At 40.0% G+C, this 15,696-nt stretch overlaps 1 protein-coding gene across 1 annotated transcript in view; it reads left to right on the forward strand.

Annotated features, from left to right (window-relative positions):
* The first annotated feature begins 1,089 nt into the window (after positions 1-1,089).
* The window catches only part of NKAIN3 (sodium/potassium transporting ATPase interacting 3), a 280,229-nt gene continuing 265,622 nt past the window's right edge, over positions 1,090-15,696 (forward strand). Inside the window, exon 1 of the mRNA XM_052651570.1 lies at positions 1,090-1,230. Within this exon, the coding sequence (XP_052507530.1) occupies positions 1,090-1,230 (141 nt within the window). The remainder of the gene's footprint in view (positions 1,231-15,696) is intronic.

The raw sequence follows: 15,696 nt of genomic DNA on the forward strand, positions 1-15,696 counted from the left end.
ATGCCTCTGAAATGTGAGCTGCAGTAACCAACCCCCTATCCACACGCACGGCTCACCAGACACCTGACAGTTCTTCATGTCCCTTTACTAAGTCATAAATATTGGGTGATTATGAACAATAAGTGCCTTTTGTCTTTCCATCTCTTTCTGTTTTCAGTCACCATACTCAATCTAACATATCTCATACTGTGGTCCTTATGTATCTCTCCTCAAAGCATCATATGAATTCTGTCCATGCTTCTTTCATATGTTATTTCTTTCCTTACTTAAAATAGCCTTGGTTGCTCCCTCCTTGCACCCCCCAGGCCATTGATCTTTTTTATTTATTTATTTATTTTTAAGTGAAGGATAACTGCTTTACAATATTGGTTTGATTTCTACAATATTGGTTTGACTTCAACATGAATTAGCCATCAGTGTATATATGTCCCCTCCCTCTGGAACCTCCCTCCCCGCTCCCATCCTTTCCCACCCCTCTAGGTTGTTATAGAGCCCTGCCACTGGGTCTTTTATTTTTAATTTTTCAATCACAGTGGCAGCACTCTCACCATGTACTGTAAGAAGGTTATCACACATCAGTTTCCCAGCAATCTCGGGCTCTTCAAGGACAGGCATCTTGAGCTTCTGCACCCCCAGCCCACTGATTGATGCAGAGTAGGTGCACGTGTGTGTGCTCAGTCACTTGGTCATGTCAGGCTCTCTGTGACCCCATGGGCTATAGCCTTCCAGGCTCCCCATGGGATTCTCCAGGCAAGAATACTGGAGTGGGTAGCCTTTCCCTTCTGTAGGATATCTTCCCAACTCAGGGACTGAACCCATTTTCCTTGCATTGGCAAGTGGATTCTTTAGCACTGAACCATCAACACAGTCCACAGAGTAGGTGGTGTAATACCTTTTTTCCTGAGTAAAGCAATACAGGAATAAAAGCACCCACCATGTAGTTTAAGATGCACTGACATGGAGATGATGTGAAGTTAATGACTGGCTGATGGTGTTTTTTCTCCCAACACCCTGCTCAGATGGTGCCTGGTCTGATTGCAGAGGAACAGACAGATTGAAGGAAAATGGCCAGACTCTGGACCGCTGGGCATGTGCATCGCTGCCCACCTTCCTGGGGGAGATGCTGCTCTCAGCTGCACAATCACACTCCCCCTTGGAAGTCTGGATGAGCCCCAGGTGCTGCACTTCCTGCCAAGTGTCATCATGACCACCCTGTCCTCTCAGATGACAGTAATGAGGCAGGAACTTAATATACCTCACCTCTGCATGTCTGGGGAAACTCTCTGTCATTTAGAATTTACTTGTGAGCCCCCATGGACACGTTCTTCTGTCTCTGGCATCTGTTCTTTGGTTAAAGCCCCTGGTGTGATGCTTTCTATCGTGATCTCTGCTCGGCTTAGCTCTATTAGGCTCTGGTTTTTTTAGTGACATCCGTGAGAAATGAGATGATCATCTTGCATGTACCTTTTCATCACACTGATTATGACTGTGAGCTGAAAGTGAAGGTGAGCCTCATGGCACCCGGAGGTGACAGCGAAGCCTGGCAGAAAGGCAGAGCCGTTCACCCATGGCAAGGCTGTGATCTGGTTCTGCCAGGCATCCCCTGCTTAACCGCTCAGACTGAGGCTCCGTGCCTTCATGATCCAGTCCAAAGTGTAATGTCTATATTTGTACTGGAGCCCCAAGGGGGGAAAACTGCATTATAATAAATGTGTGCTTTGCTAGCTACAGCATAATAAACATGATGCTCTAATTATCCATGTTTTCATAGAGCTAGGAAGCTAATCTCTTGAAGAATTAGTGTTCCTGGCAGACAGGCTCAGCATTTTGCATTGGTTTTGTGATGATACATAGCTTTGTAGGGTGTGTGTTTATGTCAGCATTCTAGCATTTCCAGATAGGCACCATATTGGAACTATTTTGGTACTGAGTCCAATTAGGGGTCTTTAGGTTGTAATAGGGTTCCCCAGTGGCTCATTGGTAAAGAATCTGCCTGCAATTATGGAGACGCAGGAGATGCGGGTTCAATCCCTGGGTCAGGAAGATTCCCTGAGGAGGACATGGCAACCCACTCCAGTATTTCTTGCCTGGAGAATTCCAGGGACAGAGGAGCCTGGCAGGCTACAGTCCATGGAGTCAGAAAGAGTCGGATATACATGGCTGTAATCCCTCGGTGATCTGGTTCTGCCTTTCAATTCCATTCTGTGAGAAAGTTCACTAAAGTAGCCTGAGATTCATTATTAGAGAAATGCAAATCAAAACCACAATGAGGTACCACTTCACACCAGTCAGAATGTCTGTGATCCAAAAATCTGCAAGCAATAAATGCTGGAGAGGGTGTGGAGAAAAGGGAACCCTCTTACACTGTTGGTGGGAATGCAAACTAGTACAGCCACTATGGAGAACAGTGTGGAGATTCCTTTAAAAATTGCAAATAGAACTGCCTTATGATCCAGCAATCCCACTGCTGGGCATACACACCGAGGAAACCAGAATTGAAAGAGACACATGTACCCCAATGTTCATCGCAGCACTGTTTATAATAGCCAGGACATGGAAGCAACCTAGATGTCCATCAGCAGATGAATGGATAAGAAAGCTGTGGTACATATACACAATGGAGTATTACTCAGCCGTTAAAAAGAATACATTTGAATCAGTTCTGATGAGATGGATGAAACTGGAGCTGATTATATAGAGTGAAGTAAGCCAGAAAGAAAAACACCAATACAGTATACTAACACATATATATGGAATTTAGAAAGATGGCAATGATGACCCTGTATGCAAGACAGCAAAAAAGACACAGATATGTATCACGGACTTTTGGACTCAGAGGGAGAGGGAGAGGGTGGGATGATTTGGGAGAATGGCATTGAAACATGTATACTATCATGTAAGAATCGAATCGCCAGTCTATGTCCGATGCAGGATGCAGGATGCTTGGGGCTGGTGCATGGTGATGACCCAGAGAGATGTTATGGGGAGGGAGGTGGGAGGGGGGTTCATGTTTGGGAACGCATGTACACCCGTGGTGGATTCATGTCAATGTATGGCAAAACCAATACAGTATTGTAAAGTAAAATAAAGCAAAAATAAAAATTAAAAAAAAAATAATTGGAACAATAAAGTAGCCTGAGATGGTGAGAGCTCTCCTCATTGGCTTCTGGAATCTCCCCCTCATTCTAGGTAGTTGTCCAGGTTGATGGAGGTAGTTGAGATTTGAGGGCCTGTGTATGAAAAATCCTGCTCCACATCCCATATCACTGTTGGATTTCATGCTTTACTTTCCAGCATGGATGAGTCAGCATTTTGAATCTAGGAAATACCACCTTGTGGAATATTCACTTATTTATTCTTTTGACAAATCATTCAGAGTCTGCCCTGTGTCACTAACTCTTCTAGCTACCTTGGGTACAACAGTCGGCTAAACAAAAACCTCTGATGTTCTAAGTGGGGGAGAGAGAAAATAAATCAAATAAATACTAAAATATATAATTTTGGAATGAAAAAATGTATCACAGAAGAAAAGAAACAGGAAGTAAAAGGGGAGTTTAGGCAGGGAGCTGTAATTTATAGTTTGTTTGGGAAAGTCTTCCCAGAAAATGTGACTTTACTTACTCCTAGTTCAAGTGTGATTATCTCAAGGAGAAAAATGTAAAAAGATGGACTCTTTACCTGTAATAATTAAAGCTGTTAACAACTGGTATCTTTAGGAGAATATGTATAGCATTGCCCAGCTTCAGTGGAACAAACTGGAGAAATTAGATTGGAATTCCACATGGTGACAGCCCTCTCCAAATTCTCCTATTTTATCATATGACTTGGAGTGACCTTGGTGCCTGAGTCAGGGGCCCTGATGCAGTCATCTTCAGATTCTACCTCCCAAACCAGTTTAACGCACTTGGGTGGGGAGAATCAGTCTCCGAGGAACATGAGTGCCTTTGGGGGACAGAGTTTCTCCGTTTTGAAACCTCAGTTAAAGCTCTGCCTTCTCCCCACTGCTTCCTTCCTTTATAGATGATTTTTTTTTGGAGCATCTTAAACTTTTAATTGTTCTCCATTTACTTTGAGACCCTGATCATTACTTATAAAGATGGGAAAAGTCCACAGGTATAAATCGGTGGTTCACATTATATTCCTAGAAATCTTCATTATGCCTAGATTTTTAAAATATTTATTTTATTGATATATAGTTGAGGGACTTCCCTGGGACATTTCCAATGCAGGTGGCACAGGATCAATCCCTGGTCAGGGAGCCGAGACCCCACATGCTTCACAGTCAAAAAACCAAAGCATTAAACAGAGGCAATATTATAATGAATTCAATGAAGACTTTAAAAATGGTCCACATCAATAAAGTTTTTTTTAAAAAAGGAAAAATGATTAATAATCTTGTGTTAATATCTGCTGTATAGTAGTGATTCAGCTGTACACATATATATGTATATATGTACATATATATTCTCTTTCATATTCTCTTCCATTATGGTTTATTATAAGATGTTGAATATAGTTCCCTGTGCCATTCAGTAGGAACTTGTTCTTTATCTATTCTCTATAAAATAGCTTGCATCCTAATCTCATACTCCCAATCCATCTTTCCCCCACCCTCTCCTCCTTATGCCTAGATTTTTGAAGTCTTTTCTCTCTGGACTCTGCACAAACACAACTCCACTATGAAACCACGGAAAACAAAGTTATGATAATAGTTATTCTGCAGTATCATCTAAATTTACAAGGTTTTAGACATGAAAGAAAGGTGGCAGATTGAAAGTGAGAATGGGAGTGCACTGGAGAATGAGGGGTCCACAGAGGGTCATGCTGCCCTCCCGGCAATGCTGGTCCCTACCTTCAGGTGCATCATTGTTGCCACGGCAACTTCATGGAAATAAGGAAGGTGGGCGGAGCTTGGTCCCACCTCCTGAGTTTTCTGGACTCTCGTTATCCTCTGATGACTTTCTTGCCTTGGATCTGCCACTCCTTATTAAAGATGAAAGCTTTTCTCCCTTAGCAGACTGATTCCAATGTCTGTTCAAACGGGTGCACTCAGGATACCTAGCTCTGAGCTAAACAGCAGCCGAATGTGAGAAGAATTTCTTCCTTTGAAGGTTAGTGAGTGATGAAACACTAAATGAAGAAAACAGCTAACGGGGACACTAGTGAATAGAACAGCTCCCCCTCTGGCAGAACTCTGTAGTGCAACTTCTCTTTCACAATGTGGATGTTGCCGAGTTATGAAATCACCCCACCCACATTTCATTTGCTGCTGCCGCTAAGTCACTTCAGTCTTGTCCGACTCTGTGCGACCCCATAGACGGCAGCCCACCAGGCTCCCCCGTCGCTGGGATTCTCCAGGCAAGAACACTGGAGTGGGTTGCCATTTCCTTCTCCAATGCATGAAAGTGAAAAGTGAAAGTGAAGTCGCTCAGTCGTGTCCGATTCTCAGCGACCCCGTGGACTGCAGCGCACACTTCATTTAGTGGTTGGTAATTGTATCACTTTGGGCTTCCCTGGTGGCTCAGCAGTGAAAGAATCCGCCTGCAATGCAGGAGACCTGGGTTTGATCCCTGGTTCAGAAAGCCCAACTACTCGATTTCCCGGAGTAGGAAATGGCTCCTCACTCCGGTATTCTTACCTGGAAGAGCCCACAGACAGAGGAGCCTGGTCGGTTACAGTCTGTGGGGTCTCGAAGATTCGGACACGACTGAGTGACTGGACAACAATAACAGCAGAATTACCTGGAGGGCTTGCTAAAATGGGGTGCTGGGCCCCACTCCAGTAGTGTGTGGGTATTTCCTTTTCTAATAGAAGTTGGAAATTTTTCCATCTATTGACACTGTGTCTCTCGGACCACACTCTGGTTCAACAGATGCCTCTTTTCCACTTCCACGTGGCTGTCACTCCTTCGTAAGGAAAATGCTTCTTTCTTTGTGGCAGAAATGTAGTAACATTCCGTTTGTTGTTTCTTTCTTTGTATGTTTTCTGATTTTTCTGAAAGTACCACAGAATGGTCCCAAAGGAAATATTTATAAGCAGCTTCTTGTGAAACACAGCTAGACAAATATTCTGCTCATTGCAGCTGTATATTGAAATTCAAACTGATTTGTGTGTATGCTTTGTTTATGAGTAGCATTATTTATAAAACTTGGAATCGGGCTGTCCTTTGTGGAGTCATTATAACCATTCAGCTAACACCAAGTGATTCCTCTTTGCATCCAAAATTGACAGAGCTCACAGATGAGCGCTGAGTTAAATCCACACACTGCTCATCCTACTGAAGCTCCAGTATTATATGCATCACTCATCTACGTGTCATATATGTCATATGTGTAAATACATGTGTGTGCGTGAGTGCTCAATCGCTCAGTTGTATTCACTCTTTGCAGCCCCATGCACTATAACTCACCAGGCTTTGCTGTCCATGGAATTTCCTAGGCAAGAATACTGGAGTGGGTTGCTATTTCCTTCTCCAGGGGATCTTCCTGAATGGATTGAACCCACATCTCCTGCTTGGCAGGTGGGTTTTTAACACTGAGCCACCTGGGAAGCCCACCTTATGCCTTTACTTTAGAATAAATTCTGACTGGGGCACATTTTGAATGAAGACAAAATGCTAATACTTCCTGGCAGTCAGACTTAGAAGGAACTCATTCTGTAACTGATTGTTGTTTAACTGAGCAGGAGGTGCTCCCGAATTTCTAGATAAGTGGGAGCCCAGGACAGCAATCTAGTTGGAAGAAAGAGATAAGGAAATTGTTCTGAAGTTGTGTTTGTTAAGTAAATATGCTGACTTTACTTAGGGTGTACTTGCAAAGTTTTTTTTTTTTGAAAGGCAACTTTTATTTTATATGGTTTTTTCTCCACCTACACATGTCTCTGTTTATTATGCCTAGAAGAGGAAACCCAATAGAAGTTCTTGGGGTTCTAAAGCACTTCACCCTTGTTGCCACCACTGTTGTAAAGTGCCCAGCATCTCTTTAATGTGCCATTAAGTATTAAAAAGCAGAGACATCACTTTGCTGACAAAGGTCCATATCATAAAAGCTATGGTTTTCCAGTAGTCGTGTACGGATGTGAGAGTTGAACCATAAAGAAGGCTGAGCGCTGAAGAATTGATGCTTTCGAGTTGTGGTGCTAGAGAACACCCTTAAGAGTCCCTTGGACTGCAAGGAGATCAAAACAGTCAATCCTAAAGGAAATCAACCCTGAATATTCATTGGAAGGACTGATGCTGAAGCTGAAGCTCTAATACTTTGGCCACCCAATGCGAAGAGCCAACTCACTGAAAAAACCCTGATGCTGCGAAAGATTGAAGGCAGGAGGAGAAGGGGGCAACAGAAGATGAGATGGCTGGATGGCATCACTGACTCAATGGCCATGAATTTGAGCAAACTCCGGAAGATGGTGAAGGACAGGGAAGTCTGGTGTGCTGCACTCCACTGCATCACAAAAAAAGTCAGTCACGACGTAGTGACTGAACACAACATAGCAACAGAAACAGAGTGATTTTAAAAGATTTCAGTAAGAAACAAAATATTCCCAGGAGGATTCTCCTTTTCTTAGTTTGGTTTCATTACTCCTGGCCACTTCTCCTTAACTGCATCTTGTATCTTGCTATACCTAGCAATTCTCTCATCAGTTTCCCTGTTTTATATTTTTCATCCAACAGTTCTCAATCATCAATTCCTTTGCATGTTAGCGTGTAGTCTCATAGAGGCTCAATTGACCCTTGAACTCTTTGGGTTTGAACTGTGTGGGTTCACTTATAGGTGGATTTATTTTCAATAGATCCTACAGTACTGCCTGATCCCATGGGCAGGGGTCTTGGAACCAATCCCCCTTGGATACTGAGGAACAACTGTAGGTAAGACTTTTTTTTAGGACTCTCAGAAGATACATTCTGTTTGAAAATGTATAAGAGCCTTGCCACTATGCAGTGAAGATGGTGACTTTTGAGAGCTGACTTCTGCTTTCTGGGGCACCTTTGATCAGGTTGCTTTTGAAAGATACTCAGGAAGTGCAGGATAATTTTCACTCTTAGACACAATCTCAGAGAAGCCAAGTTCAAGGACAGAGCAGTGTGGTCTTTTGCTGCCCCTAGTAGTGATGGCAACTGTGATTACAGCCTAGCGTCCCTGAGTCCAGGGTCTCTGCCAGGAGTCACCTCCCCTGATGGAGAGCAGGTGTCAGAGCACCAGGGGAAGGGGCAGGAAAACAGAGCCCCTAGGAACTTCAGGAAACTGTAGGTCTGGCTTGATCGTTAAACATGTCATTGGCAAAGGTCGTGCTTGTTATGATGTAGCCTAATAGTTGGGGTGGTTTTTTTTTTTTTTTTTTTTTTTTGGTAAAATAAATCTTAAACAGAGTTCCAAAAGAAAATGGTTTCAGAGTGTGTATTGCTAGAAATTCACATTACTAATTTTCAGCCATAAAACAGATACTGTTGGAGTTCATGTTTTAGGATTTTTCTGTGTGACAAATTTCATATATTCCAAAGCACTAACTATAATTTCAGCCTCTGTGGTCTCAGTTAAAATTACTGTTGTTTTCTGTCTTTTTGTGCCAACAATATGTTCCTCTACATGACATAGCACATTTTCTGTGAAGAGTTTTTCCTACTACCTCGATTTCTAGTAGATCTCTAATTATATTAATTTTGAAAGATTGAACTGATGCATATTATGTTTAAGCCAGTAATGAAATAGACAGCAGCATCTCCTTAACCACTTTATCCCATAACCTCTTTCATTTTCCGCTTACTGTTGTGCATATTAAATATTTGTTCATCTACCCCCACTATATCCGCCAAGCACCCAGAACACTGTGGGTCCTCCTGAGAGACATTCAGTGGATGTTCAGCAAATGATGTTAGCAGGGCTCCTTGTTCTTCCTGCCTACTTACTTCTGTGTCTGTGTGCTAAACTGTGTACCTCATTCTTACACTGGTTCCAAAACTATCCAAACTGATCAGTAATTCCTTTTGAGCTTGCATGCAATTAGCAACATCACTTGACAAATGTGACATTCTGAAGAATTAATTTTTTGAATGATAACTCAGTAGGAACAACTGAATCATCAAAGATAAAGTTTGAGAACAGCAAAATGTAAATATCCCAAACTGAAGGAAAGCTAAAGGCTTTACTGAAACATCTAAAGAGTCAGTTGTAAAACTGGCAGAAAACAACGGTAAGCATTCATTTCAGCTTTTCTGCAGTATAAAACTGGCCTATTGTCATACTCTCCCTATAAATCACCAAGACAAGAGGTATATTATGTGCAGATATTAAAAAGATTCAAAGGATTTCTTTTGATCAATCACAGAAAAACTTTAAACAACCTGAATATATTTTTCAAATTTTTTTAAAAATCAGCATTCTAATGTATGTTGTATGTGTCAATCACATTCAAAAGAAAAGGCAACAAATGGTCTATGCATTGCTTCATTTTGTGTTAATAAATGTGTCAGCTTTTAGTTAAGAACTATAAACCCTATTATTACGTATATAACAACTGCCCAGTTCAGTCAGTTCAGTCGCTCAGTCATGTCTGACTGCTTGTGACCCCATGAACTACAACACGCCAGGCCTCCCTGTCCATCACCAGCCCCCGGAGATCACTCAAATTCATGTCCATTGAGTCGGTGATGCCATCCAACCGTCTCATCCTCTGTCGTCCCCTTCTCTTCCTGCCTTCAATCTTTCCCAGCATCAGGGTCTTTTCAAATGAGTCAGTTCTTCGCATCAGGTGGCCAAAGTATTGGAGTTTCAGCTTCAGCGTAAGTCTTTCCAATGAATATTCATAACAACTGTTAATGGCTTTAAAAAAATTTTTTATCAAAGTTATACATTTATAACTTTGTTTTATATACACATATAAATATGTATATATAATCTATAAATATATGATATATATATATAATACATTTATAAAATTTAACAGTCAACTAATTCAACAACATTGAAAATATCCATCTCTTGCCTGATTCTTAATTCCTAATTCCTGCTCTCAAAAGGAAAGTTTATAAATCTTCTAATTGTTTCTTTTGGTGTTTATTTCCAAATCAGTCAATAACATGCTTGAGCTACTTCTGGCTGGGTTTTTTTAAGCTTCATGCAATTAGCAATTAATATCCACCATAAAAAATGGGGATTTAGTATTTTTCATTTTCTCCCATCATTCTCAACCCAATCCTCACCTGCATAATTACCTCTAATCATTTGCCAATTGTTAAAAATTGTAATCTTTTGATGGATCATTATTCAGTGTCTACATCATTATATAAGCACTATTCATAACTGAGCCATGTGGTATTCTGCAGTTAGATTTCCATTCTTAAAATCTTATCTTTTTGCTTATAAATTTTCTATATATCTGTCTCTAACTCCCCAACTTTCCTTCATAGTGTAAACCCATCAATATGTTTTAAATGTTGGCTATTCTATCACATTTATCTTGGAGACAACTCTTTCAAAACCTCCAGCCTGGGTGTTCTCTGGGTTTTCTCTTCTGCTGTCATCTGAAGAGACCCCTCAACCATCAATTTGAGTGTTTGGGTTTTTTGTCTTTTTTCTATATGAAATCTCCTATTGTCTAAAAGTCTGTTATATTTTTGTTTATTCTTTTTTATGGTAGAGCACTTCCTCCAATAGTTTCCTGAAAAGCAGAGAGCAAGAAGTTATCATATATACATATATGCTGCTGCTGCTGCTGCTGCTGCTGCTAAGTTACTTCAGTCGGGTCCGACTCTGCAGCCCCGTAGATGGCAGCCCACCAGGCTCCCCCATCCCTGGGATTCTCCAGGCAAGAACACTGGAGTGGGTTGCCATTTCCTTCTCCAATGCATAAAAGTGAAAAGTGAAAGTGAAGTCGCTCAGTTGTGTCCAACTCTTAGCGACCCCATGGACTGCAACCTACCAGGCTCCTCCGCCCATGGGATTCTCCAGGCAAGAGTACTGGAGTGGGTTGCCATTGCCTTCCCCATATATATATATATATATATATATATATATATATATATATATATATAGAGAGAGAGAGAGAGAGAGAGAGAGAGAGAGAGAGAAAGAGAGAGATTGGGGAAATAAATGGTGACCCACTCCAGTATTCTTGCCTGGAGAATCCTATGGACAGAGGAGCTTAGCAGGCTACAGTCCATAGGGTCACAAAGAGAAAGACACGACTGAATTGACTTAGAATATATATAGATATGTGTGTGTGTGTGTGCACGCGTGCTTCCCAGATGGCACTAGTGGTAAAGAACCTGCCTGTCCACAAAGACAGAAATATAGATCAATGGAACAAAATAGAAAGCCCAGAGATAAATCCACACACATACGGACACCTTATTTTTGACAAAGGAGGCAAGAATATACAATGGAGTAAAGACAATCTCTTTAAGAAGTGGTGCTGGGAAAACTGGTAAACCACTTGTAAAAGAATGAAACTAGATCACTTTCTAACACCACACACAAAACTAAACTCAAAATGGATTGAAGATCTAACTGTAAGACCAGAAACTATAAAACTCCTAGAGGAGAACATAGGCAAAACACTCTCCGACATAAATCACAGCAGGATCCTCTATGATCCACCCCCCAGAATTCTGGAAATAAAAGCAAAAAAACAAAAGGGATCTAATTAAAATTAAAAGCTTCTGCACAACAAATGAAAATATAAGCAAGGTGAAAAGACAGCCTTCTGAATGGGAGAAAATAATAGCAAATGAAGCAACTGACAAACAACTAATCTCAAAAATATGCAAGCAACTTATGCAGCTCAATTCCAGAAAAATAAATGACCCAATCAAAAAATGGGCCAAAGAACTAAATAGACATTTCTCCAAAGAAGACATACGGATGGCTAACACATGAAAAGATGCTCAACATCACTCATTATTAGAGAAATGCAAATCAAAACCACAATGAGGTACCACTTCACACCAGTCAGAATATCTGTGATCCAAAAGTCTGCAAGCAATAAATGCTGGAGAGGGTGTGGAGAAAAGGGAACCCTCCTACACTGTTGGTGGGAATGCAAACTAGTACAGCCACTATGGAGAACAGTGTGGAGATTCCTTTAAAAATTGCAAATAGAACTACCTTATGACCCAGCAATCCCACTGCTGGGCATACACACCGAGGAAACCAGAATTGAAAGAGACACATGTACCCCAATGTTCATCGCAGCACTGTTTATAATAGCCAGGACATGGAAACAACCTAGATGTCCATCAGCAGACGAATGGATAAGAAAGCTGTGGTACATATACACAATGGAGTATTACTCAGCCATCAAAAAGAATACATTTGAATCAGTTCTAATGAGATGGATGAAACTGGAGCCGATTATACAGAGTGAAGTAAGCCAGAAAGAAAAACACCAATACAGTATACTAACGCATATATATGGAATTTAGAAAGATGGCAATGACGACCCTGTATGCATGACAGCAAAAGAGGCACAGATGTGTAGAGCGGACTTTTGGACTCTGAGGGAGAGGGAGAGGGTGGGATGATTTGGGAGAATGGCATTGAAACATGTGTACTATCATGTAAGAAACGAATCGCCAGTCTATGTCCGATGCAGTATGCAGAATGCTTGGGGCTGGTGCACGGTGATGACCCAGAGAGATGTTATGGGGAGGGAGGTGGGAGGGAGGTTCATGTTTGGGAAGGCATGTACACCCGTGGTGGATTCATGTCAGTGTATGGCAAAACCAATACAGTATTGTAAAGTAAAATAAAGGAAAAAAAAAAAAAGAACCTGCCTGTCAATGCAGGAGACGTAAGAGACACAGGTTCTATCCCCTGGTTGGGAAGATCCCCTTGAGGAGGGCATGGCAACCCACTCTGGTATTCTTGCCTGGAGAATCCCATAGACAGAGGAGCCTGGAGGGCTATCTCCATAGGGTTGCAAAGAGTCAGACACGACTGAAACAACTGAGCACACACACACATGTGTGTGTATTTTATATATGTATAATTATATATAAGTGTGTGCTCAGTCACTCATTTGTGTCTATATATATATATATATATATATATATACACACATATATATATATACACACACACACACATATATATATATCATCAAATGCTACCTAACCTTTAAAGGAATTCCTTTCATTTGTGACACCATGAATGAACTTAAAGTCCAATGCATTGTGAGTTTACATCCTTTGTATATTTATATCATCTCCCACTCCTCAAAAGCAACGAAAAGCAAGGATAGCTTCTTCTTCTTCTATGCCCTGAAACATCAAAATGATGGGGCTTGTGAAGGCGACTTTCACCCATCTTGCTGAGCCCTTGGTTGAAGAGGAGGAGTTCTCATCTAGAAACTTATTCTTGAGCTCTGAGAAATTTTATTAAATTATTTGGGTTTTTTTGTGTGTATGTTGTTGCTTCTTTAGGAACTCTTACTATTTAGTTATTGTATCTCTCATCCTTTTTCTCCTATTGTCCTATTTTTAATTATATTTTCTGAAATAATGTTCTCAAGTTTATTCTACTTAATGAGTTTTCTATTATTGCTATATTTTTAAATTTCTGAAAGTTCATTACTGTGTTTCTTGTTCTTCCTTAGAACATCCTATTCTTGCTTTATAAATGTTGTCTTCTCTAAGGTTGTAAATGATAGGGTTTGGATTGTTTCATATTCTGGCTGTGGAATTTTCTTCTCTGCTTTTTCTGCAGCAAGCCATCTTCTACCTGAGACCACCAGCGATGCTGCTAATTCCTCACTCAAGTCATTTTTCTGCATCAGTTTGTCACCTACTGGCTTTTGCTAGCATTCCAGGCTATTTGCCTTGCTTTGGTCCACCTGGCTTGTTTAATGTCTAGAGAATTAAGGGATCGTTTATTTTCCTTCCATGTCCCTTCCAGAAGGAACATGTAAGAGAGTTCTGGAAACTTAGCTTTATGGATCGTGCCTTCAGTTTCTATGTAAGCAGTGGTTCAGAGGTGGCACTGAAGGCCCCATAGGAGACTCTGTCCATCAGGTTGCAGAGCCCCATTGAGATTAGTGTAATCTCAGAAAGGGTTTGAGCACGCATGACCATAGATGCTAGAATTGTCTGTCACATTGGGCTAGAATGTGACAGCTCCTGGGCACCATACTTCTAGCGCCCAGAGAAAATGCTGATCTTTAATCTGCTTTAGACAGACTCTTTAATGAGATACTTTGGCAAAATCTTTGCCAGTATGTAACACCTTTGGTACATAGGAAACTGGAATTCTCAAACTAATTTCCTGAATTCAATTCTTTTACCGTTTTAACATTCCTTCTATTTTAGATGCTTGGTAATATATAACTGTTTTGGCCCACATGTCCCAGAGTTTTGAAGGTTTTCATTTTTTTTTTGTATCTATTGTTTATAGTGCAAAATTATAACATATAGAAAATTTCTCAAGTGCCGTGAAATAGGAGAACACCAAAATAGTAATATTATCTGGAAGTGTCATCAACCAAACAGAATTCCTGTTAATATTTGTGTGCTTTTTTGCAAGTTATGTTTTCTTATTTACTATGATGTTTGGAACAAAATTTCATGCTAAATTTAAAAGATAATTTTTTGTGATTATGATGATACTATATCTTCATTATAGAACATTGCAAAATACAGAAATATTATCAGAAACTTAAATCCAGAATCTGAACATTCAGACATAACCAGTTTAAAGCTTTATACTTTTATATATCCTTAAGGCCTTATTTTTTTTTTTACTTTTCCTCACAAAAGTATTAAATACTCATTTCAAAAATATAGATAACATAAAGTTATAGAGCACAAATAATTAGGATTCCATTTTAGCCTTATTTTTCCCTGAAATAAGGTTCCTCAAGGTTTAACTTCTTTAAAGTTGCTTGTATATTTTCCCAGATCTCCACTATGCATCACATTTTTATAGCCTTTATATAAAGCATATATTTCCTAAAGTCTAAAGATGCATGTATATTATGCACACTAAAATAAATAGGTATATACACCAGCCTTTAAATTTTCTTACTTGAATAAAGTACAGAACGCATACTGTTCCACAACTTACTTTTAAAATCTGGTCTTTTACAATGAGCACATCTCTTATCTTAGTGAATATAAATCTATCGCATTCTTTCTAATAACCTCATGGGACTGATATGCAATAATTTATGTGAAAATTTTCTCAACAATCTTTGTTTTTTTTTCTTTCCTTTTTTTAATCGAAGGATGATTGCTTTACACTATTTTGTTGGTTTCTGCCATACATCAACATGAGTCAGCCACAGGTATACATATGTCTCCTCCCTCCTGAACCTCCCTCCCACACTTAACTTTCTTTCTAGTTTTTTTTTACTATTATGCTGAACACTGCACTGTGCATCTTTATACACAGAGCCCTTTGCATATGTGTGCAAAATGTCTTTTAGTCAGATATAGTCCTAGAAATAAAATGAATTAATCAAAGGTATATGAGTATTTATTGAATTAATGCAAGGTCCAATTACTTTTCAAAAAGGCACTATAAATCACTCTAAAAATATATAAATATGACTGTTGCCTCACACCCTCACTAATGCTGAATACTGTCCGTTTTTAAGTGTTTTGCCAATCTGAGAAATCCAAAAGACTAGTTATTATTTTAAAATATATTTCCCTAAGTATAAACAGTCATTCAAGCCTGATTTTTTGCAGGCACACAGGCCTTTTGC

The sequence above is a fragment of the Budorcas taxicolor genome, chromosome 14 (genome assembly GCF_023091745.1).
Source record: "Budorcas taxicolor isolate Tak-1 chromosome 14, Takin1.1, whole genome shotgun sequence".
Classification (NCBI taxonomy): domain Eukaryota; kingdom Metazoa; phylum Chordata; class Mammalia; order Artiodactyla; family Bovidae; genus Budorcas; species Budorcas taxicolor.